Below are 26,335 nucleotides of genomic sequence, written 5' to 3' on the forward strand. Positions count from 1 at the left end.
GGTCAGAGTGTTGCTGGAGGACCGCACATTTTCCCATCAAGTTTGCTTTTTGTAAATCCCAATTCTTACGTAGAGAGCGCCGTGAATCTTCTTTTGTGCATACGCCACATTTATAAATGAGGCCCTTGTTAACCAGAAACCCGATTTCTAATGAAGGCTAATGTTGCTTTGTCTGCTGGATGTGTAAATAGGCAACAGATGGCTATCAAGTTCGCCAGGTCAATTTAAAAGATGATAATATGTCAGTGTTCACAGATGGTTACTTCTGCCTCCAAGTGGACAAACATTCAGTCCATGCAGATTAAAAGCTTCATTGCTAATCTTGTACTTAGAGTTAGTCTCCACTGGTAGAAATGTAAGTGCATTTTCTTTAGTACCAAAACAAATACCAAAATTGCACAGTGCAACCTTAATCTAAAAAACAGTCAACCTATCATGGCAGAAGCTATTTCCTTTGGAGCCAAAAACAATTGTGATCTCCACTGCAGCTCAGTTTGTTTTACATAGCTCAGTTGTTGATGGCAGTGTTGTCGGGTTTTTTTAAGCTATCGGGTAAAACCAAGCTGAGTGAGACCAAATTGTCCACCTCTCCATGTCAATCATCCAATACATCATACTGGCTGTGGGATCTGTGACACTGCGGAAATGTGGTGGACAGATTTTGACTGATAATGTTCGAACGTAAATCCCCGCAGTTTACAACAATGTGTCATCGACTGATGAAAGAGAGAATAGACAATCGCTCACTCGTGTGCAAGTTTATGTTGAACAGACACATCAAAGCAAATCCCTCAATTGTCTCCCCTAAGCCGTGAAAGAGCAGAGGGATGGATCAGCCCACAGAATGGGCTCACAGTATGGCCACTACTGAAGATAGGAATAGTAAATGCCAAAGTCCTCTTTGAGAGAAAAAAGATTGAGGATTGTGCCAAACTAGGGCTGAGTACAGAGAAACAACTCCAAACTTTATATTTCTGACCTGATTTGTTGTAACTTTATAAGTTCGTGTTTTTAAATGTTTTTTTTCCATTCATTCAGTTGTCAGCACAGGATTGGTAAAAATCCCCAATCATTAACAAGAATGATACGTGTATAATAATGTATAACGACGAGAGTATTGCTGAGATATTGCAACATACTCAGCCAAACTTCAAATAATTCCGGTGGATATAGTTGTGACAGTTGCTGAGGGATCTTCAGTATTTATTTGATGATGAAGGCAAATATCTGGAACGTGCCAGGACTTTGTTTAAATGAGTGTTGAGTTCCAACTATGGCAGCTTCCCTTCCACTTCTAGATCTTGTATAGCCTGCATTACGCCAACTACTCTCCATCCCAGTACCCCATTTCTTCCACTGGGACCTGGCATTCCTGTCAGTCATTTGCTATCAGTGAGGCTGCAGGCACTGCTTAGGCCTGCCCAACTATCTTCCCCTTCCTTTCTCTTTCTTCTCATCCAACCCCTCTCGACAATTTCTGTGTATCTCCCTCAACCACCTCAGTCCTCGGTGAGCACTCCACTTTTACCGTCCATGTCCATTCAGTCTTCTTTTTAGGCTTCCTGTTCTCAACTTTCCTTATCTGAGTCTCTTCGGCTGATTGTTCATGCTGTACTCTGTTACTTTTTGCTTGGTTTGTCTTACTTCTAATCTTGCTCTGTTTTTTTTTTCTCTCTCTCTCTCTGTCCCAGGTGTAAGGAGGGCTACCATGGACTACGCTGTGACCAGTTTGTACCCAAGACAGATGCTATCTTGTCAGACCCAAGTACGCTCTCCTTTCTATTTTCTCTATCCTACAATATCAATATCTGCGACATGAAAACAAATTCATAAAAAGAACATGTGATGTGCCTGTGACCGAATCTATGACTGTATTAGTCAACAAGATAAATATAAATCAAGTGAGATCAGTCGTACATTGAGTCTTCTGGGGCACCCTGGGGGGCTATGGACCACAACATCCCCAGTTTGAGTCCAACTAGGGAGCTTCACTACATGTCACATACATTGTCCAGATTTTCAATTGAATCTGAGTTTGGAAATTATGGGAGTGATAAAAACCAGATAGAGTCATTATGCATATCATGGGATTGCATTTCTTTATTGGTCTGCATAGGTACAGTGCTACCATGCAGATATTAGATTAAATCCTGTGCAGAAAACCTATCTTTGTTAAGGTCTTTAATCTTGCTAGTGTCTCAAAAAGGCAGGAAAGTATTTTTCCTAAAGTTTTCTGTTCTTCATGAAAAACAATTCCCCTGAAGTCTTGGAATTCCCATGACAGCTGTGAAGTGTAGTTAAAAAATAAAGCAAAAGTCAAAGGTAAAAGGAAGAGAAATTGGAGGACCAGAGTTTTTCCCATGAGACTGCGGCTTTACAAATTCACACTGCTTTATGGAGTGCCTTGGCCCCTCTGCACCAAGAGTCAGAGAGAAAACTTAACTCCCATTGCCTTCTGTTTGATGCCACCAGGCCCATTGAGAGTCCATTAATGGGGTCACAAGCCAATGTCACGAAGCATGTTTCTTTTCCCTCATGGCAGCCACTGGGATTTATTTAATCTTATATAGACAGACATCCATTTTTTTTTCCCGTGTCTTGATCGGAAAGGTTTTCATGGTGTTCTTTGAGATAAGCTGAGTCACATTGTTTTTTGCACACAAATGAACACCAAAGAAACAAATACAGCCCATTACAACATGTGTAGTACATTTTCATGTATTAAATATATCTAAGAACATACGCCTTAGAAGTCAGAAGATAAACGATTTTTAAAGAGGTATGTTTGATTTGTTTTATGCATGTGCCATTTTATGCACACAACACTGTGAAATAAAATATCCTGTAAATACATTTGCTGTCATTTACAAACTTTAGTATCTGCTTCTGTATGGGATTACTGAAAGCACTCCAACAGAATAATTCCTGGATAAAAATCCCTATTTAAAAATATAGTGGGATTAAAGCAGAAAATTAATGTGGATGGAAATTATCAGTGGATTAAACATACAATGGATCTTTCAGATAACTATAACTTTTGTTTCAAGGAGAAGCATCTTTTACAGTTGTGTAAAAACACTTAAAATAAGGAATCTTCCAGACAAAAACCGTAACTCCAAAACTCCAAAGCTATATTTGTACTTATTAGGTTGCTTGCAAGGTGTAAAAGCTGAGCCAAATAGTTGATTTATTTCAATAATTTCTAGAGGTCTGAAAAATTATTTAGTAATCTAAGTAGTAGTAATCTAAATCTCATTTATACCTGTAAAACGCTCTTTGAAGATATGTCAAACATGTTTTGGAAATCTTCAGTACTAAATTGTGTCACAAACTCATCCCTATCATCATTTGTTCAGGTAAAAATGATAATACAAAACTGTGTTTTGGCCACAATCACTCAACCACCATAAGATTTAAGTGTGCCCTGGAAGATTTGAGAGAGAAATGAAGCCTATTTTGATCGTTGTTGATACAGAGTAATCTAAAATTTACGCAGATTACCAAGGGTTTTGAAGATTATCCTGCGCTTAAAAGCCAAATCATAAAATAACATGCATACATACATGCACAGACACACACGCTAACAGCAACTACTAGTGGGACAAGCTCCAGTGAAATTCAATTCATTGCAAGTGTGTGTGTGTGTGTGTGTGTGTGTGTGTGTGTGTGTGTGTGTGTGTGTGTGTGTGTGTGTGTGTGTGTGTACTATTAAACTCAATACCCTGTGTAGCTACTTACTCCAGACCTAATATATACCAGAGATGTATAGCTCAAATTAGAACCTTGGCTTCTTCCTCTTTGTAAGTCAGATGGGTAAAACCAAAAGCCGGCTCACCTCCCTCCTGCTCATCTTCAATCTTCCACCAAACATCACCTCTAGTCTTAATGATGGAACTAGCCTAATTGTTATTGGCATGCCCTTATGTTCTCTCACAGTTAAGGTGTGTATAAGCGAGTTTGTTTTTCACGTTTGGATGCAGAGTTGAATTCTACATCTTCAAAATGAGACACAAATCACACACCAGGGTCACACACAGTTTTAACTTTTCACCTTTTTCAAAACTTGTTTTACTGAAAACGATCTCTGCTGCAAATCATCCATCACTTCTCATCTTTCGTCTTGGTATTGACTGGCCACAAAGCATCCACTCAAAAGAGCAGTCCGCATACAGAGCCACTTCATCATACACACATCCGCACAGAGGTAGAAAGAGAAGCAGAGACTGTCACGCACATCTCAAAAGCCCAGACACAAAAGGACAAAGAGGCCTCCTGCCAGGTACTCCAGCTTCGCTGCTGGGAACTCAGCTTTGGAAATGAGGTGGGGAGAAGGTGCTTGTACATATTGGTGCACATGTGGCGAGTCTTTAATTGGAAACATGGGAGTGTAGGACGTTCCTCCCTTACCTGTGAGAGGACATTAGGGCATGCCACTAACAGTTAGGCTTGTTCCATCATTAAGACTAGAGGTGATGTTTGGTGGAAGATTGAAGATGAGCAGGAGGGAGGTGAGCCGGCTTTTGGTTTTACCCATCTGACTTACAAAGAGGAAGAAGCCAAGCCTCTAATTTGAGCTATTTATCTCTGGTAGATATTAGGTCTGGAGTAAATAGCTACACAGGGTATTTAGTTCAATAACACACACACACACACACACACACACACACACACACACACACACACACACACACAGCCTGCTCCCCCAAGTGAAGGAGGGGATTAAGGATTTGATTCACTCCTGCCATTGTCTCTCCCACCTGCCAGATTTCTGCCTCTTAATCGGGCCAAGAGCATCTGACATGATGCACAGGTATTCTCTAAGCTTGCTCAAGGCCCCCGCAAGATGCCGTAAGTGATTCCCAGGGGTGCACTGAGTTGCCAGTGCAACGGATTGGGAGCCTGCACGTATTATGATTGGTGAATGTCTCCAGACAAAGCAATGCCAGAGCGAGGGAAGTGTATCATTGTTGTAATGACATCATTTGCACAGGCTGTGACAGTCAGGGCGATTTAGAGTGGGAAAGTGTTGGCTGTTGCCATGGGCAATCACAAAGAAAGGCTTGAATGGATAATACAGATCAGGCAACATCAGTAAGGCACTGCATTCACTTCTTTGGCTTTGCCAAGTGTTTGCTCCATGGTGACAGTAAGCGCCTAGTGTTGGCCATCTTAATCATGCCGTTATATCTCGAAACTCCTTATGGCAAAAAGTATGTCTGCCGGCTAAAATTGATTTGATTTGATCTTAACTTTTTTATTCATTCATTTGTGAGTTGATATTAGACAGACTATGACTCAGAAGGACCTTATGATAAATGCTGACATTTGTTAAATATGTCTCAAGGCTGCGGAAGATAAATCTGGATATGATAGTTACATTGTGTTCAGGAAAAGCACCTGCTTCCTATTTAAATACAAACATAAATGAATTTGGTAATTGATTGATTAATTTAGGGATTTCAGACCTGATTTCCAGGCTTTTCATCTCATTTATCTGTTGATATCTGTGAAATCCATTTGCCTCATTAAGTTTGTCATAGAGTTGATGACAAATTTTGTATTTAACACGCTAATTTAACATTTGGGGTTCTTATTGCTCTCTGAAACTTTCCCTCAATGTCATCAGTTTGCTAACCGTATTTTAAAGTTTGATCCTTCAAATTAAAAAACCTTTTTTTCTCAATTCTCACCCCTTAATAGAGCAAGATAACCTTGTGCCATTATTATAAATCCATTCATCCAAATGTTCATTTGTCTTTTATCTGAATCTGGCTCCAGTTTTCTGGGGTGTTTGTAATGTCCCTCATCTTGACAGATATTCCCATGGTACAATCAAAATGCATTTGAGAACAGATGTTTTTTTCTGTCAGACACTTTTTCTTTTTCTTTTTTTTGGAGAGTGCCCACAACATAATCTGTCAGGAGTTGGCAAGCCACATTCTATTTAAAACTCAGACCACCTCTGTCAGAAAAGCAATTACTAGTGAGGGTTTCATTTTAATTTAAATGAGATTACATTACAGTGACATGAAAAAAGGGCGCTGACAGGATGGAAAGAACACGAGTGTTTCTTTTTATCTGTTTCCCCAGCACTGGGATTGGGGGGAAAGACTTAACTGCAGAAAGAAAGACGCTCTGTCTGTGTGTACTGTATGAGAGATACAAGAAATACAGACGAGTGTAATGTACTGTATGTCTATAAGTGCACTTATTTAATAATTATTATGATTATTATGATTATTGTTATTGCAATGCTTCAGGCTCAAATCAAATCAAAAGCCCTATGCAAAGCAACTTCGCTGACATAAAGCAATATGATATGTCTTTTATTTTTTTATTTGACTTTTATTTTCATGATCCTTCCTCTAATCCTCTGAGTCCCCATATCTTTGTTGTTTTTCTTTCTTCATGCAAAGCCACTGTAGGCTGTTAGGAGTGTATCACCAAAAAGCATAGCAAGCATCTGGGGCTTGCTCATTACCTGGAGCACATGGAGAGCCATGTCAAAGAAAGCCGTCAAATCCACTTCATGGTCTAGTTGCAGCATGTGTCTTTCCTTAAGATGAATTCTAAGTAAGATAGAGGCACATCATGTTGTAACTGTTTTATTCTCCCCTCTCTCTGCCTCTGTTTATCCATTCCCTCCCTTTCCTCATGCTATCCGGCCTTGAACGGAACAGCGGATGAACTTGGGATTGAGTTCATGGGTAAGACAACTTTTCATTGACTTTTTGGAGTGCTCAATCTTTCATGTCCATTACGTCTGTGCAATACCACATGCAAAACACACAATCCAGCACAACAAGGCCACTCACCTTGTAAAATTATTGCGGGCCAGTTGTCATGGAAACACCATGGTGGTGAAAGGTGTATTCTGTCTGCATGAAGAACAGTGCCGTTAGAGACAAGTGATGTAATGAGGATGGAGCAATAAAGATACACCACGGCTGTTCATGTATGAGTGTGTGCCTACTTGCCTGCCACATGTATGTGTCAATTTCTGAATCTGTTGCATTACACGGTATATGATGTGAAAAAAAATAGTTTTCTGTTTAGATTTATCTAAAGTGCATACAGAAAGTATTCATTTTTTTCCACGTTTTGTTGTGTTACAGCCTTATTCCAAACTGGATGAAATTTATTTTTTCCTCAAAATTCTACACATAATACCCCATGACATTTTTTTGCTATCTTTTTATTAATTTAAATAAAAAAAAGAAATCACTTGAGCATAAGCATTCACAGCCTTTGCAATCAAGCTCAAAATTGAGCTCAGGTGCATTCTGTTTCCGCTGATCATCCTTGAGATGGTTCTGCATCTTAATTGGAGTCCACCTGTGGTAAATTGAGTTGATTGGACATGATTTTAAAAGGCACACACCTGTCTATATAAGGTCCAACAGTTAACAATGCGTGTCAGACCACAAAACAAGCATGAAGTCAAAGGAATTGTTTGGAGACCTCCGAGACAGGATTTGGCACAGATCTGGGGAAGGGTACACAAAATGTCCGCTGCTTTAAAGGTCCCAATGAGCGCAATGGCTTATCAGCGCATCATCCATAAATGGAAGAAGTTTGGAACCACCAGGACTCTTCCTAGAGCTGGCTGTCCCTCTAAAATGAGTAATCTGGGGAGAAGGGCTCCAGGTTTCCTCTGTGGAGAGAGAAGAACCTTCCAGAAGGACGACAATTTCTGCAGCACTTGACCCATCAGGCCTGAATAGTAGTGGCCAGGTGGAATCCCCTCCTTAATAAAAGGCACATGGCAGCTTGCTTCGAGTTTACCAAAAGGCACCTGAAAGACTCTCCGACCATAAGAAACATAATTCTCTGGTCTAATGAGACCAAGCAGTATGTTTGGAGGACACTAGGCACCGCTCATTGCCTGTCCACTACCATTCCTACAGTGAAGCATCGTGGTGGCAGCATCATGCTGTGGGGATGTTTTTCAGAAGCAGGAACTGGGAGACTAGTCTGGATTGAGGGAAAGATGAATGCAGCAATGTACGGACACATCCTGGAAGAAAACCTGCTCCAGAGCGCTCTTGACCTCAGACTGGGGCGACTGTTCATGTTTGCACACAGCCAAGATATCGAAGGATTTGCTTCAGGACAACTCTGTGAATGTCCAAGAGCAGAGCCCAGACTTAAATCCCATTGAACATCTCTGGAGAGATCTGAAAGTGGTTGTGCTCCCCATCCTACCTTATGGAGCTCGAGAGGTTCTGTATAGAGGAATGGGCAAAACTGGCCAAAGAGGGGAGTGCCAAGCTTGTGGCTGCATATTTCGAATGACTTGATGCTGTCATTGCTGCCAAAGGTGCCACAACAACGTGTTAAGCAAAGGCTGTGAATATCTATCTGCATATAATGTCATGTTCTTTATTTCTAATAAATTTGCAAAGATTAAAAAACTAAATCATGTTGTCATTGTGGGGTATTGTGTGTAGAATTGTGAGGCAAGAACAATTAAATCCATTTTGGAGTAAGGCTGCATTACAAAATGTGGAAAAAGTGACACACTGTGAATGCTTTCCGTATGCACTGTAAAAGCCTATACAAATACTAGTAATAAATAATTTAATCCCCTTTTGAATTAAATTGATATCGCTGTAGGTCCCCTTCAACGATCCAGGGGGTTAACACATCTTGTAAAACCAAATTACCTAGCTCTCTTTTGTAATAATGACACAGTTCTTTGTCCAGTGGGAATAGACAATCTTCCAACACACACACACCTCTACCACACTCATACCCTTCTCATTTTCTCTTTGCCGTTCTTTCCACGCTGTCTGGCTCCCTATGTGCATACATGAAAACCAACATGTGAAGTTTTCCATTAAAGCGGCTTCATACACTGCCGTCACGTCACACACTTGATTTAGGAAATAGAAGGCGCCCTTGAAAGCAGAAGCCTGCCCTGCTCACAACATTCCTCAGTTCAGTGATTTTAATCTGGGAACAAAATTAGTCTAGAATGCTACTGCAGGTGGGCGGATGCGTTAGAGGAAATGAGAACAGGATTGATCAATTGATAGCTGGACAGATGACAGACTGAAGCAAAGGTAGTTTTTTGGCTTTGAAAAGCACTGTGTGAGCACTCACTTGCCTAATCATTGTGTTCCTTTATGGCTTCTACTTAAGCAGTGAATCTTTTATAGATGTTATATAAGTCCATATGTTACCGTCTGAGACAGTTTGCCAAAATACAGCAAAGATCTGGAGTGGGGTGGAGTGCTCTGAATATGATCTTGTCTTTTGATTTTCTAGCTTTCTTTTAGCCCAGCAGCTAAAGCTCTGTGTGTCTCCCTAGTTTGTCCTGATCATAGACTATTAATAATATACATCCTATGGTCCTAATTCATTTCTGGCTGGATACCTCCTTTTGTCATGGATACTCATTATAGCATTTGTTTCTGAACATAAGTGGTTGCTATGGCATAGCTGGCCATATGGGATTGTGTTGACCTTGTGTCAATATGACACGGCTTAGCCAGTATAGCTGATGCTGTTCAGTTTGTTTCATTTCCCAACATGCTCTTGCATCTAATTTCAAGAATGCCTTGTAGGCATCGAGCATGAAAGGCCTGTAATGGTTTTATGTACAGACTGCGTGTTGGTTTTTCCTCGCAGCCATTCAGCAGAGCTTTGTAAACAGCTGTTTTTATGTTCACATTTTGGAAAGGCCTATTTCATCTATCCAAAAAAAAGCTTGTCTCAGGTGGTGCCGCACATGAGCGCCGATGATGTGACAGCAGGGAAAGCTATTCCCCATATATTTCAAAGATGGAACTGTCGAGAGGTCATTTCACTGATGGTTAAAGGCTGGAGGGTTTACAGGGGCACAGATACAGTATACAAGTGACACATTACATATAAACAAAGAACAAAGGCAACTTCTGTTTGTAAAATACAGCTTGAAGACATTCACTGACAGGCTGGGTGAAGAATCTGCGATTTAAGAACTTGTTAACAGCAGCATCATTCAGAAGTATTTTAATATAATTGTCAAATATGTGATTTGACACAATGTTATATTATGCACAATAGAACCCAACATATATCCCAGGGCTGACGTTTTTGGACAAAATGGCTTATTAAAGTTAGAAATATCACCATATATGTTTTACATGAAGACATTTCAGTGGACTAATAATAATAATAATAATAATAATAATGATAATAATTATAATGGATACTTTATTAATGCCGCAAAGGGAAATTACAATGTTTTCACTCTGTTGTTAGTACACACAGGCCTGAATTACATGCTCAGTACTTATACATGCACTTAATGGAGAAATGTCAGAGGGAGGGGGCTGCCCATGGAAAGGCGCCCCCAGTTGGGGGTTCGGTGCCTTGCTCAAGAGCACCTTGGCAGTGCGCAGGAGGTGAACTGGCTTACTTGAACTAGCTAAATTGCAACAGAAAATGTTCATGAGCTGCATTTGTATGCATAGTATTTTACCTTCTTCTAACTTAAGCTATTGTAGTTTTGCTTAAGTAAAGTATTCATAGGTATTATTAATGGTTGAATTTCTCATAAGGTTTACTGTATAAAATTATACTTTCATCTTTGCTCATATTTTGTGTTTCTGCTGGAAATTTTACTGCCCTAAACAACTTTATCACAACTCTTGTATAACCACAACTGATGAAAGAAAACAGATATATATGTGCATTTATGTAGATATGGTACTATTTTTATTATCCTCAAATATCAATATCGGTGTCAATATGGAGTATCACACAGACTATAACGCACAATATAAACTAATAATGGAACTAAACTAGTAAGTCACACTTCAAATTGCTCTTTTGGAGATGATAACATGCCAGCTGAAACAACTCAACCTTGAAATGTCATACTTCTAAGCTATTATTTGCCAAATAACCAAAAACATGTCCAACATTATCCACATAGCTTAGCATAGTATAGTTTGCCAGTGTTAAATAAGCAATAGTGTGTGTCACAGCTGGCCACCCCTGCAGCATGTCTTAAGAATGGCTCTGTTTTATTTCAATCACATCCTGCCTCCTTTCCACAGGAGCTGAGTGGGCAGTTTGGACCTCTGCTATGTGTGTGTGTGTGTATAAAACATCAAAACACATCCTGCAGTTACAATATGTGGGGAGATATATAGATATATATAAATAGGTATATTATATATCTCCAATTATTGTGACTCCACAATATGTTTTGATGTCATCTTCATATTATGCCAGAAGCATTCTAAAATTAAAAAGGTTTCCCTCCAGTTTAAACTCAGTTACACCACACTACCCCTTAAATGTGTTGATGCAGCGCTAATGTAATGCAGAATAAGGGGAAAAAAAGAAAAATGAATGATGCAAACAGTCCGCTTGGTTGCACCCCAGTGTAATCTCGGAACAGAGGAAGCTTTCCATCTGAGCCCTTAAAACAAGAGTTGGGGGAAGTTGATAAACCAGGGTAGACAACCATGGATGAAGAAGACCTCCCAGGACAGTTCTCTGTTGACAGCATCAAAAGCCACAGACAAGCCCGGAAAGGTCATGAACAGGTTGTGGTGATGTTTTCTGCACTTTACCCTGTAGTTGTCAAGGTGGTGAGATCAGACACAGGGGGATTTATTGTTTTTGATTGTTTGAGTATTGTCACAGGAAGTTGAAGGTCTCTCCAACTCTCACAGTGGATTAGTCACACACCAAACTGCAGGTTTTGTACTATGCTCATATTGACCACTAGAAGATTTGTTGTGTTTTTCATAAGCCAGTGAATGCACCACCTTCGCTCCTCTGCACCATGCACTATAGTAAGTAGTGCAATCCAGCTGCTCAGTCGTACAGATGTCTGCTGGAATCAACTGCTACTTGTCCCGGCTGCTTGTGACCTTAAGCCTATGCTTTTGATGTGTAGGGGTCTGACAAGAAGCTCTGGGAGCATTCATTTGCTCCTAATTCCCTGTCGCCATCAGTGTCTGCATGCTGACACACATACAGTGCGCACACTCACTTATACAGTGCGCACACTCACACATACAGTACGCACACACACACACGTACACTCGGTGTGGCCTCTGCTGTGCAGCCAGTCCATCGGCGTTGCCTGCTGGGTGTGTCTGAATGAAATGATTATCACACTTCAGTTAGCACATGTCACTGAGCCCTGCCTGTGTCTGCCATGTCCCTGTCACATGCTCAAACACTGATATTTACTGACAGCTGCACTGGTCGCTTTATGCTAATGAAGATTGTGGGTGGATGTCTGTGTGTGTGTGTGTGTGTGCGTCCATCCGCCGTTCGTGTGAGCTCGGTATGTTAATTCATGATATGTTTCTTCCTCCATGCTCAGTCACATCCACAGCCCATATCCTTTGTGTCACAGTAGAAATGTGATGGCCTGAACTGTATTCTCTCCTCCGCAGAGAGTGGTGACACCTACCAGAGGCAGGTGCTGTCCATCTTCAGCATTGCCTCAGGGATCTGTCTTGTTGGAGTGGCGTGTATGGCTCTCTACCGCCGCAACAAGTGAGTGATGCCAGCCAGCACCACATTAGTAGAGTATGCCCCCGGCTGTGCAGAAAGAGCACTTTACTATCATGGCATGGAGCCTACTAAAATTCTTAAGTGTGAGTCAGCTAGAGGATGTTTTAGCAAGGCATCAAATCTAAATTGTGTAGGATACCTTTGGGACATATACTCATGTAAGATTCATTTGTAAAGTGGTTTTAGCAAGCAGGTGTTTCACAAAATGTTTCACACAAAACTAAATAAAATTTAAAAAAAAAAACAAAGATAAAAAGATATGGCAAGAAAACATTATACCCTAAGCACGTGTGTGCATGCGCACGACTGGATAAGAGGCAACCAGGCAGCACGAAAGCAGCCCGCCAAAGTCAATTACTCACTGCAGGGAGGAAAAAGAAAAGAAATGCTGACATTGCAAAAGTAATAGCAGAGTTTTAATACGGAGTGAATGGAGGTTGTGATGAATTGATCTTGATATGAAACAAAAATGGAATTCTTTTTTTAGTACTTTAGCTTTCAAAGAAGTGCAGCGCCTATGGGTTAGCATGTCCCGCACAGCCACAGCTCCAAATAAATGTAACAAAGATTATTCAAACCTACAGTCCTTTTTTAAATTGAATTTCTTTTCCCCCAATTTTTTGAGACAGTGCAGCTTCTCCTGCAATAAACTGCAATAAAGTTCGTTATGCTTGTCAGTGAAGACCTGAAATTTCACTCATAGCAGTACTTCACAGAGAAGATTAACCAGTTGTGCATGTTTGATAGTGTTTAAAGACTATACAGAGGAGTCAGAGTGAAGAGAGTTACTTTTACATTTATAAAGACCAAAATAAATGAAAATCAAAAGCTAGTTAATCATGCATGCATATGCAAAATGTAGTAATTAGGCAGCATACGGAAGTAGGACTACATATCACTATAGTGCTGATGTTTATATCAAATATTAGATTTTTATATTATAAATATTCACGATCAGTTGCTAATTATCATGGATTGAATTTTGAAATTAGCTTATAATTAGAAATGTATTATTATTTATTTTATTGAGCAGCGGTCCCAGCACCAAACACTCAGTTTAGTGTGTTGTCCATTTCAATCAGTTTAGTCATTTGCTTCTTAAAATCCAACTTCTTGCAATTTCATTTGCTCAGGAAACATTTCATAGACCTCAGCTGCAGAGTGTGTTTACAACCTAGTATTTAAGAATGAAGATTTAATGGTGAATTAACATTTAATCCAAAAGTCTTAAGCATCAATTCATTTTTAATCCAATTAAAATGTTATCCAAAATGACAGATTGTTATATTTAGCTTACCTAAAACATGCCGTTCCACATTTCTATTGCACATTTGCTATTTGTTCATAAGAGCTGCTTTATGGTAAAGATTAGAACTGATTGGAAGCAGTTATATTGGATGACAAAGAACTGAAGCTATTCATGAAGCTGGAGAACTGGAGAGTCTGCTCCAGATTCACATGGATAAATTAACACCTATCTGGTACAATCAGTGTCACATTTGATTACACATGCGTGCACATTATCTCTCCATTAAAACTTCCAACCAGAAATGGTCCTTAGTGTCTCCCTCAGTAAAGTAAGGTTCAAATCGCTGGAGGTATTTCTGGAAAATCTTTCTTTGTTACTTTCTTTTCACAGAATAATATCACAAAGGCATGTAATGGACATTTCACAGTACACCGCCTTAATTACATTATTCAATCGTGCAAGACATCTTCTTTGCTAATGCTATTTTTTTAACCAGTTTGAGTACTTTTCACCATCATCAAACCTTCCCTTACAGCTCTGGGGTGACAAAATTGTCCACACGTGAGTTGCAAATTGACTGGTGCTTATTTTTGTGCTTAGTTTGCCTCTTTAACCTCTCAAGGCACTCATACGTTTACATTTGACAAATGTTAGATTGACTAAAACCATTTCTAAGTGACTGTCTTTTTTTTTGTGCAAAACAAATTAACTCAAATTCTATGTGTGTGTTTGTGTGTGTGTGTGTGTGTGTGTGTGTGTGTGTGTGTGCGCGCGTTTGGAATGAAAGGGTATCAGGTCAATAAATATGATCACCTACCTTTCTGTTACATGTGTGTCTAAAGAGCTGGTCAATAGAAATCAATGACTGGACTAAAAACAAAGTTATCATTAGAGGGAATGCAGGAAATACCCTGACCACAGCAAAATGCTAATAGAGCCACACAATTATAGTGAAGTATACCACCGCGGTTCCTTTTTCTTTTTCTTTTTTAATTGTAGCCTTAAATTACTCTGTTTTGTCAACAAACCACCTCCTGTTCTGGATTACGTCTTTATTTCACTCGTAATATTGCAGTCTCTCTCTCTTTCTCTCTCTCTCTTCACATTAGAAGACATAGAGAAAAACTCCAAGCTCATTTCTCTGATAGCCGCAGCCTGAGGGACTGCAGTGTCAACGCCTCTGGCCTCATGTCCAAATCTACTCCCAGGCTCCAATACAGCTTTCAACTCCAAAAGGTAAGTATTTACCAAGAATGGATTTATTTCCACTTATGTCTTTATTATCATAAAAAAAATAATCTTAATATGTATCGTACTTCTGTTAAAACAGAGTCTAGAATGCTTGACAGGATGATGTACAACGTGTCTTAATAATCTCTCTAGTGGCTGAAGCCTTTTGTTCACACTCATATCTGACAGGGGCTGAGAGACAGTGGGGATTAAGAGTTTCAAATAAATGCATTATGTGTTATACAGAAAAAAATCTGCTTGTCATGTTCACAATGACAGATTCCTAGGACAAAGTGCAGATTGGAAATTCTAATCTGTGGCATGTCACTGATCCTAAATTCACCATGCAATCACACCAATAATACTGGATAGTAGACAAATAATGTTGACACTTTGCTCGTTGAAGTTTACGCCTGAGAGTGTGAAAAATCTATTTTTGGTGCATTTACTTGCATTATCAAACAGTTTTGCAACTTTTTTTGCGCTTTTCAGGCAGAGTTAAAAATGTGCTGCAAGATGGAGCAGTTTGTGCAAAATGTGACCCTCAAATCAGCTCAGAAAAGTTGTGTGAATAAATTATTATTGTAATGAAGATACACAACACTCAGACATTTTGGAGATAGACAGTACGAGCCAAAAGGGGAAAATCTAATTTTGGTACTAATTTCTCACAAAGACAAACCCCTGGTTTAGGTAAAAAGAAATGGAAGGGTGTAGACATAAAACAACAAAGTAGCTTGAAATTAATTGAAAGCCACCGCCGCCTGCAGTGACAGCCACTGCTGGAGAGAGAACTGACCCAGACCTCCATAGAGGAGCATTTGGAGGATGTAGATGGCGCTGATAAGGCTTATGTCTCCACAGAAGCCTAGAGTAATTGCAGCCTAATGCACTCTTATAAAGGTCTCATCAAAAGAGTGGAATTGCTGTGACGCATTAGCACTTTTGTGAATGTACCCTCTTTGGTTGGTGTTAGAAAAATAGTCGCATATTATCTGCACGTTTTGTTTTCTTCTTAATAAGATGCCATTCTGCTGTTTGTTTTGGTTATTCAGTGGGCCACTTTCTTTCATTGTTTGAGGAAGTTATACCCATTACTGCTTTTCTATCATATGCATGTGCTAATGTTCCCCTGGTCTTTATAGATGTGGAACTCTCCAGGTGTTAATGACTCTCACAAATTGCAAGCAACTGCAAACGGCAGTTAGCACAATCTGAAAGCTTTTTGAAGGCGTCACTGGAAAAGATGGCCACGAGCGGTTGACAGCTAAGAAGTCGTACATTATTAAATGGTAATCCTGTAGCTGTGAAGTTGCTGTTTAAGTAAAATATGAGTCAGATAAGACCGAACACAGCACATGAGTTCACTACTGAATAGACAAATTCATAACTCACTCTAAACAAAAAACCTTTCACTGACACCAAACCAGTCTCAGCACATGGGAGCCCAGTATAGTGTATTTCAGTCAGACACAGGCCAATTGTCCCATAGCACAATAGAGGGCTATTATGTTAACATCATGACTATGAGAGTGTGTTGACAGGAACATAGTATGAGGCCTCAGCATGTAGTAGTATCCAGCCACAAAATGCATTTCAAGCCGGACACAGGGAGAAAGCCGGGAGGAAGGCAAAGACCAAAATAACAGTAATAACACCACAACACAGAAACACAAGCTATAATAAAACAGTGTGAAGGAAGCTGAAGGTGGGACGGGAAAGATCACTGGCTATAAGCACCCAGGAGGGGGCATGAGCTGAACAGACCGAGGGAAAGATTAACAAGTGAAACCAATTTTTTCACAGATTTGACACAGCGACCCCAAACCACTGCTTCTCTCCACCCACACCCACAGCATGCCACCAGCTAGGGAGAAGACATGTGCTGTGGGTGGTGCAGGTCTCTTGGTTTTCTCTAAATGGATAATAATAATAAGACTGACAAAATGGAGAGAAAAAACTGCACAAGGAAGAACAGATTAAAGAGTTCTTTAAAGAAGCTCAAAACATTTGCTGCATAACTCCTCGGCAACTGGTGTGTGCGTTTGAGGCAGGGGGGATGAGCGCAGTGAGCTGTGAAGACTGTCTCTGTTGAGGCAGGTGTAGAGGGGAGGATAAAGTCAATTTCGGTCAGTGTCTTCCTTGTCCTCTCTATGATAAACTGATGTGCCACTCAAGTATCTTTAACCTACGTCAAAAATATTTCAACTCCCTGAACTCTGCCGTTATAGACCAATACATTTAACTCAAGCTGTGCTGAGTAGCAATGCAACGACGTATACAGTATATGCTGACATCATTGTTACACAATGCTCTCTGCAGCAATGCTCCAGGACTAAGCCAACTCAGGTTACTAAACCCTTGGCACCTTTTTAAAATAGACACCTGGGCACCTGCACTCCTTCTATACTATGTGTACTCAACAGCCCTGCACTATTATATCCAACTTCTCTGCATACCTGCCCTGGCTCATGCAGCATTTGTACATCTTTATGTCTATCTGTTCCATCTGTCGTCCCAAATTCCTATACATATTTGCACATCTGGAAATATTCCTGTGCATATGTTCCCTCCACCTGTAATTCTGAATTTGAATAGCCACACTGCTGCACTTAACTGTTAATATGCAGACCTGTTAAGCATTATATATGAGTCATATCCTGCAGTTTAGAATAGAATGACTTGTTTCAATGTACTTTCAAGGGAAAGGAGATATGTAATTGCATTGTTAACCAACTCCCACCTCCTCTGAGAGTTGATTCAACACCTCTGTGACATTATGATTGTGTCTCGAATACAGAGAGATAGGGTACATACCAATGATGGACACTTCACTGAAACAGAAATGCACCAACATGAAAGAATGGGGGCACACAGGCTGGGAAGAAAAACTTGATTCCCTTCAACCAAAAGCTGGAGATAACTAACTAGACCTACTCTAAGAAGAGACTGGTTCACCCTCAGGAATGATGCAAGGCTACTGCTGGGCATACAGTAGGAATACTTTATGGGCATAAAGAATGACTAAGACCACAGAACAGAGCCTTTTGAATGAAAATCCACAAAAATATAAGAATATTTTAATAAAAGCTCTGGTGTGACACAAGGCTGGGTTCTGTCACACCAAAGTCAGTTTTACAATGCTCCAAGGTTTCTTTATACATGACAAAACTTACACCAAGGAAGGGGCAATTATGGAAAATTAACTCTTTTTAAATGTGACTTCTAATTATGTTATCACATTTACAAAAAGTACTAAGAGAAGTAGCTAAGCAAGGGATCATTATTTTAGTAAAAAGATTAAAATATCTGAAAGGTTTAAATAAACAAGCATTGGACAGATGCTTGTTTCTTCTCTCCCTTTGAGTTTTTTCTAATTAAAAGAAAGTTTGAAACACAGTATGTCCAGCGAGTTCATGTGCATAAAAACTATGGGTCCTTTCTTGCACCCGTATCAGTGCAGTGGAACACCCGACACATGTGTTTTTGCTAGTTTATGACTGAGACAGTTGTCCATTTCCTGTCCACCGCCAAGCAAATGCACTTGCGCTAGAGTTTAGATTTTGTGCCTGTGGTCCGGGTTGGGCACAAAGTCTGTTCACGGGCCGGACCAGGCCCTTGATCAGTCATTTGGTTTTTTTTAATCATTACTTTATTAGCCTAATTGGGTGGGGGGGAAGCTATGCCTGTCTAGATATGGTCTCTCAAATATCCGGCGCGTTGTCGGCCAGTGGGTTGGCATGCAGACCATGACGAAGGACAGTATCAATTAGGTGATCCAGACAAGAAAGTCTCCTATATGGTTCCAGGGCTTTGATTATGTTGCTGCTTTGATCTGTTGCCCACACTATTCGGCCGAGGGAGCTACGTTCAACGGTTTATTGTTATGTTTCTTCATTCGGCTCCATTTGCAATCCATGCCATTCTGAATAAACAAATACCTGCTTCGTCCTTTTTGCATTATTCATTAAGATAACTCTAAACAGATTTCTGTAGTTCAAACATCTCAGAATTGCAGTTGAGAACCTCAGTTATAATTGCCCAGGTATTGAAAAATGGTTGGGTTTAAATCGGGCTGAGGCACGTAATTACAGTAAATGTGTCGGGCCGAGCTCTGACAGAACGTGCTCGGGTAGGGTCTTGCTTGATTTTTTGGGGCTGATCTAAGCTTTAACCTGCGCACATGGGTGTGCTGGTCTTACAGGGAGGTGTGTTCATCATTTTATTGTTATTTTAACCGCTCATGTTATTATGGTTACTGGCGCTTTCACTTCACGCACAAATCAACAATCATCAATCAGATTCTTTTTCTGAAAATCTCTCCTAGATTGTTAAAATAAGTTTGTTTGTTTTTTATTATAGCTTTTCAAAAAAACAAAACAGAAAGCACAGTGTCATCAGAAGTCAACCAGGGTTGAACATAGAGTGAAGGGTGAATATTTGCCACTTGTTTAGCATGGGTTGCGGCAGCAGTGGGGATGATATTAAAGCTTCTTTCTGTAGCTCCATGATTAATAAAAGGACAAGCCAGTGCAGCTTGAAAAAAATAAAGCTGTCTAATGTAATGCCAATGTGCACATCAGCACACGATTCTAAAACAGCTGATTAAGATTTTGGTCTGGTAGAGCCATAATTGTGTTCTAGTCACGTTGACATTGCTCAGTTTGAGCAGTAAACTACAGCTGGTGGTGGTTCGTGCTGCTGCTAGCTCTAGAAATGTCCTTCATGAAGAATGGTCAAATATCCCATTATGCACAGTTCAAGACCTGTGATTTGATGGTAATCCAAGGAGCATTAATGCTGCTTTGAATGCATAGGTTTTACCTTTCTCCTTGCTATGTTGTTGATGGTCAACGTATTGATAGATGTTTCTCCATTTCTGTCAATCTTGTATTTTCCCTTTGTCTCCCCTTGAAATAAATCCACATTGTGTTTATCCAAGGTTTCCAGAAGTGGCATAAAACAAGACAAAAGTGAGATAGGAGGGAACAAGTGAAATGGGTTACACCACACAGGTCTGCCATTGTCTGCCACAAACTATTTATTTCATCCCCTGACATAGATACCATCCTCCGGGAATGTTTGCGCCGGTAATTGTTACAGAAAGTGAGGCGTTCTCCACCTCCAGGGTATACCAGAGGGTGGCCCAAATTATCCTATTTTCTCGCACAACTAGTGAACAGCAGTAACAGCTCCCTCTGGGAGTCAGGGATGTAAGGGAGAAAAAGAGGCTTATTGGACAAGAGAACCCTGAACTGGCTCTAAGTCACATGCAGTTGCTTTAATGTTGTACAATGAGACAGAGAGAAAGGGGCAGTGCAGAATGTACTGTAACTGGAATAACAGAATTATCTTGTGATTTACAGTTGTGTCTCACAGAGGGGTTCTTGAAGCATTCATGGCCGCTGTGCCACAGCCCTGTCTCTGGCCTGTTGTAAGATAAGGGTGTTAATTTTGATAACAATAGAGGGAAAGAAATGAGTGGGGGAATTCTTTAGGAAACAGTTAATGTAATCTTGTGTGGGATTAATTCTTTATTGCAGCCGGAGTGCTCTGAGGGCCCCAGTGGAGTTTATTCACAAAGTGTCCCCTCCTAATCTGCAGTTTAAAATGTAAAGTGTAATTAAAGACCCTCTGTCTGACTAAGGGAGGGAGGGGGGTATACATTAGTGAGAGAACATCCTCAAACTGACTGGGGACTTAAACCTTTTTGGGGACTTGCTGTTAAGCCACATAGGCCTGCTGTATCCCCAGCATTATGTATTATACCCTGATCGTATGTCCTGTGTTGATTTACATAATCTTTTGCATCTGAACATGAATGTTTTTGAATCCAAGCTAAACTATAATAAAGTAGTTTTCTCATAGCGGGAGGATACTAATGAAGATACATCCTTAAGGCACAACTACAATGTCCCTGTATACACTGTTCTTCTTCATGTTTTGCAGAGCTGCGGATCGTCTGTTAAGGGCAACAGCATGGCACCAGGCACATCAGGAGTAACCCCACCTATTCTCAGCAGAGCGCTGTCTAAAGGGAAACGCTTCAGGTGACAATGCAACATCCTCTCCTTTGCTTTTTCATATATTTCACCATATCCATATATGAGAGCCACCCAAGTGAGAAATGTAATCCTGCAGCAAATGTAGAGGATTACTGGTATAGATAGTGTAATTAAATGAAAAGTCTTTTGAAATAGTTGGGAAAGAAGATGGCTTTATTTACATGGAATGTCCAGTGAATTGTGCAAAGGGATTAAATGTGTGCTCAGGCAGATTCTGAATTGCAAATAGATAGGGAAGAGGATGGATAGGGAAGAAGAGGAGCAAATGTTAATGTGCAGAGTTAGACATTGATTGAACCAAATTCCTTTCATACCATCTTTCAAAATAACAGAAAATTCAAAAAAATGAGCATCTTGCTACTAGGGATCTTGGAAGCAGTTGTGCTTTGTGCTCACAGCAGTCAGTATTAAATGCTGCCATTTTAAATCCTCAGAGGAACACATTAGTGTGGGTATAGAGCGTGCTACGATGACCCTATCTGGGATGTTTACAGAAAAGCTTAAGAAGCTCTTAAACCCAAAAAAGAGTTAGGGTTAGGGTTTCCATCTGTTAGGCTGCAAATAGACACAGTTGTGTTTTGAACTTTAGCATGTTAACATGCTCCCAATAACCATATTAACATGCTAATGTTAAGCATATATGTTTACCATATTCACTGCTGTAGTTTTGTATTTTATCATGCTAACATGCTCAGAATGATGATGCTAACATGCTGTTGTTTAGCAGATATAATACTTACCATTTTCACCATTGGAGTTTAGTATTTTAACATGCATGCTTGCAATGATGATGATAACTTGCTGATGTTTAGCAGATTTAATGTTTACAATGTTCCCCTTCGGAGTTTAGTTTTTTTAACATTTGCTAATTAGCACTAAAGACAAAGTACATCAAAGGCTGATGGGAAATAGTAGTTTGGTAGGTAGGCTATTTTGTCATAAATGAATGGAGTTAAAAGAAAAACCAGAGGATCATTTCAATCAGCAGAATTTTTGTCTGTAAAACAAAATATGCATCCAGTGATGGTTGAGAAAGGGCTGTGGACCAAACAGACATCCCTAGAGTTTTTCACATGCGTAGGCCTACATTAGAAGGGCTGGGTCAGGGTATCTTGCTGGTTCTGTTGAGAATGGTGTTTACTCGTGTCACATGTTATCCTCTTCTGTCATTTCTGAATCTCTCTTCTGTGTCTGAAAAAGGCACAATCAGTAAAAGATTTAATAAAATATGCTCTGGATTACCCTCACAGCCATGCTTACCCATTTAACATCAGGAGGATGAACATTTGTTGGTGAATTGTAGAGATAAGCAGCTGCCTTTCAGTTTTAGACCTTTAACTTTCAACAATTACAACAGACTGGTGATATTGTTCAAAAAAACATATAATTGGATTTTTCCAGCTTTCAGTTAATCCTAATTAAAAAAAATCAAAATTGTCATAATTCAGCTTTGTTCATATCAACAATCAGTCAATACAAACACTAATGCTGGTGAAGACTTGAGCCAACATTAGCCATGCTTATTTTTCCACAGCCATGGACATTTGGAAATTGTTATAGCTGAAATCTTTTTTGCACAGTGTTCCCGTCAGCTATCAATTATTAAGCGGACTACTGGACTATTTAGTTTACTGCATGAATTAACAGGAATAAGGAAGTTCAGTTTAAGGACAAGATAAACACATTTTAAAGTGCCCATATTAGGAAAAAACACTTTCTGGGATTTGGGGTGTTAGTTTGTGTCTCTGGTGTTTCCACACACACAAACAAAAAAAAACTATCCACGCAGTTTTGAGTCAGATACAGGTTTCTGAATGTGTCCTGCCTTCAGTCTGTTTAAACTCTGCACAGCTTTTTACTTCCCTAGCTAGGTTTGCCACCTATGTCTGATTAAAAACCTGGACATATAACCTGAACGACCGCTTTGCTCACAAGTGTCCACAAATGTCCATTAGACATTAGACCCACAAGACAAAATTGGCCATTCCTCCAGTAAGATTTTGCATAGTACTGAACATTTTAAACATCTCAAGTATTCCCATAAGAAGAAACTTATCTTATTTAATTTTTTAGCTTACCTGATTGCTTAGATACTTGTGCTTCTTATGTCACGTCCCCTACAGAGCCAATAATAGCGCATTCTACACACAAGAGACACTGAGCGCTCTGTGCACAATGCATAGGCTATTTCAAGTGGAGAAAAAAATAGTAAATTGAACATACATATTCACGTAGCCTTGTGAAAGTGAGAGAGACAGAGTGGATACATTTCCCGAGACAGGTTATTAAAAAGAAGGACAATCCTGGTAAAACCAGGACAGGGGGCAACCCTATCACTAGCCGAGATGGGGTGGTTAACCATAGCATGCTAACACTAGAATGCTAGCTCGTTCTCAATGGCAAAACACTGCTACAACACACACTAGTTCACCATAATCTACAAAAGAACTACTTCCATGTCCCTGTTCTGCAGGTATTCCACAAGTGTCCCCCGTTTAGAAGAAGCTAATCCTGCCTTGTACTTACCAAAGTTGGAGAAAGAGTAGCTAGCTGATGTGATCTTACATAGCTAATGAGCATGTGCAACTCCCAACAAAGATAGTATAGAAGTGAGATGTCTGTAGCTAAAACAGAAACCCCAAAACACACAGGGTGATAAGAAGATCTGCAGCAATGTGTAGTACAACAAAAATATGGTGTTTTTATTTAAATGAAACCATGTTAACCTACTCTGGTACAACCTCAAAATAGAATTATGAACCTAAAAATGAGCATAATATGGGCACTTTATCATATTTGTGTGGCTGCCACAATGCCAAATAAACAGAAAATTTGTAATTCCATGCCCCACATGTGCTGTGAGAGTTGCTTGACCTTGCATGATATACACATCAGATTTTTGTATATTGCAGTAGGCTATAACGTTGATTTACATTTGATGTCATGGCTTTATATTGGTGCAGAGGTACAGGGATTTGCTTTGGAGTCGAGCGCCTGCTGCACACAGAACAATCCTAGACAGGAAGCACAGGTTCTTAAGACTGGCGCTTTGATCCTTCATGGCAGCAGGATATCTATATTCTGGTCATTTTCATGTGTGTGGAACTTAGAAGAAATATACAATTATATTGACTTCAGTAGGCTTTCAAGCCTTAGCAAAAAGGTACTTTCCAAAAAGTAAGTAAGTAGGTAAAGACCAGAATTTTAAAATGAATTCGAAAATGAACTGGTCATCAGGGAAGTGAGGCCAAAACAGGTGTGATGTGTGCTCTTTAGCTTGTATGGGTTAAAAGCCTCTCAGCTGAGTTCTGAACAACCTGCAGAAGGAAAAGCTCTTTCTTGTTCAAACATGTAAAAAGACTGTTACTATAATCTAAACAAGACGAGATAAAAGCATGGATAACCATTTCCAATTCAACCTTCCACACCAAAGTTGAGAGTTTTGATATGTTCCTCAGTTGAAAGAAGCAGTTTCTGTTTGGAGTGATGCTCCAAGGACAACACAGAATCAAAAACAACACCCAAATTGTGTTGGCTCAATTGGACAGAGGAGCTTAAAGCATCAATATGCTTAATCAGCGGGACGCTACGTTCAGGGGCAACAATTAATGTTTCCGTCTTATCTAGGTTCAGCAGCAAATAGTTGTCACTTAACCACTGCTTGATTTATCAAGGATGACAGTTTTAAGAGCTCAGTAGCCTTAAAGGAGCAGTACAGCTGTGTTCCACAAGTACATGCAAAGCCATTCAAGCTCTGTGGCTCCTAGGATTCCAATGTTGGTTGTTCATAGTCATTCATCATCCCCAGAGGATGAAACATACAGATTTTGTTGTTTCTAGAGCAACCATTAGTTTCACATGTATGGTTCCAAGGAAAGTGTTGCCAATAGAGGATAAAATCCAATGACTTGATTCTGGTGATCCTCTGACTTTAATCTTGCATCATAAGGTCCAAATTTCAACTTCCCTGGATACTGCGTCATATCATAATCAGAATTATCTTACCAAATACCTGCAAAACCAATACCATTGGCATCAGCCTCAGCTGTAGTTTGTGCTAATTAACAAATTTAAGCGTGCTAACAAGCTAAACTGTGGAATTTAGTAAATATTACCTGCTAATCACCAGCATGTCAGCATTGTCACTGTGAACAACATGCAGATGTTAGTATTTAGCTCAAGTGCAGCCTCACAGAGCAGCCAGCATGGCTGCAGATTCTTGAGTCTACCACAATCCTGTCTCTCTTCTGTATAATTGAGCCATGATTAATTTGTTAATGTGTTTTGTAATTTGCATTGGTAAATTACTATTCTTTTCACAACCCCAGTCTAAAGCTTACACTTCAACACCAAGGTCATTAATATACAGAGTCAGTTGTATATAATGCTTGGAATATGATGCTCAATACCTTAATCAGTCCAGTCCATTATACATTACATACATCCATGTACATATTATCTGGACACTGAAGATGAGATACATTTGGTACAGTAGGAATTAGTGAGTTGTCTTTACATTTGTGAAACCTTTGTAAAAAGTGTATTCAATCTGTAATATTATTAATATTTTCTGGTTACAGGAGTAGTTCCCTTTCACTTAGTCCTGCCCGACAACGGAGGGAAACTAATTACTTCAGGACCCCACCCATTTCTAGAGGGAAACAAAAAATCTCGAAAAATCTCATTGATGAATCCAGAGTGAACGGCCTGGTCTACAAACACTTGCAGGAGGACGATTCAACAGACATGGAGTCCATAAGAAGGTGAATCTTTTTCTTTCTTTTTATGTTAGTTTTGTCGTGTTTGTTTGATTGTTAAAGAGGAAATTGTCTTTGCCCCTTTCTACACTGATGTCATAGCCGGTTCAGTGATAGTGAACCCTGGACTAACTGAGGTTAAGTTTGAGTGGCAGAAGGCTAATTTTGGGAGAAATTAGTAAAGTTCAAATCTGCAAAGTGGCTTATGAAATCTGATCCAGGGAAATAAATGAGATCGGCTGTGCCCTCCTTCAACTGGGACTGTCACAATTAATTTGGAGAACACACTTGATCCCAACCGCTCGACAGTATCATGGTGCTGGGGAAGTCCAGGAAACGAGTCTGTGTGTAATCCTCCCTAAACTTGCCATGGGTTATAGCTGTGAATGAAAATGTGTTTTATCTGCAGGTTTTATCACCAACAGTGCCAAAGCAAATTACCAGATGATGCATGAGTGAATGCATCTCAAGATGTCCAGAATGGGTTCATTTTGGCTAATGCTTGC

The 26,335-nt window shown here is 39.8% G+C and overlaps 1 protein-coding gene across 2 annotated transcripts in view; it reads left to right on the forward strand.

Annotated features, from left to right (window-relative positions):
• The window catches only part of nrg3b (neuregulin 3b), a 193,527-nt gene that overhangs the window by 163,327 nt on the left and 3,865 nt on the right, over positions 1-26,335 (forward strand). The window contains exons 3-8 of one of the 2 annotated variants that reach the window (XM_034859973.1): positions 1,692-1,765; positions 6,681-6,707; positions 12,408-12,510; positions 14,887-15,013; positions 20,957-21,057; positions 25,653-25,835. In XM_034859973.1, coding sequence (XP_034715864.1) covers positions 1,692-1,765; positions 6,681-6,707; positions 12,408-12,510; positions 14,887-15,013; positions 20,957-21,057; positions 25,653-25,835 — 615 coding nt within the window. The remainder of the gene's footprint in view (positions 1-1,691; positions 1,766-6,680; positions 6,708-12,407; positions 12,511-14,886; positions 15,014-20,956; positions 21,058-25,652; positions 25,836-26,335) is intronic. The other variant, XM_034859974.1, reaches the window with a different exon arrangement.

Source organism: Etheostoma cragini, chromosome 21 (assembly GCF_013103735.1).
Source record: "Etheostoma cragini isolate CJK2018 chromosome 21, CSU_Ecrag_1.0, whole genome shotgun sequence".
NCBI classification, from domain to species: Eukaryota; Metazoa; Chordata; class Actinopteri; order Perciformes; family Percidae; genus Etheostoma; species Etheostoma cragini.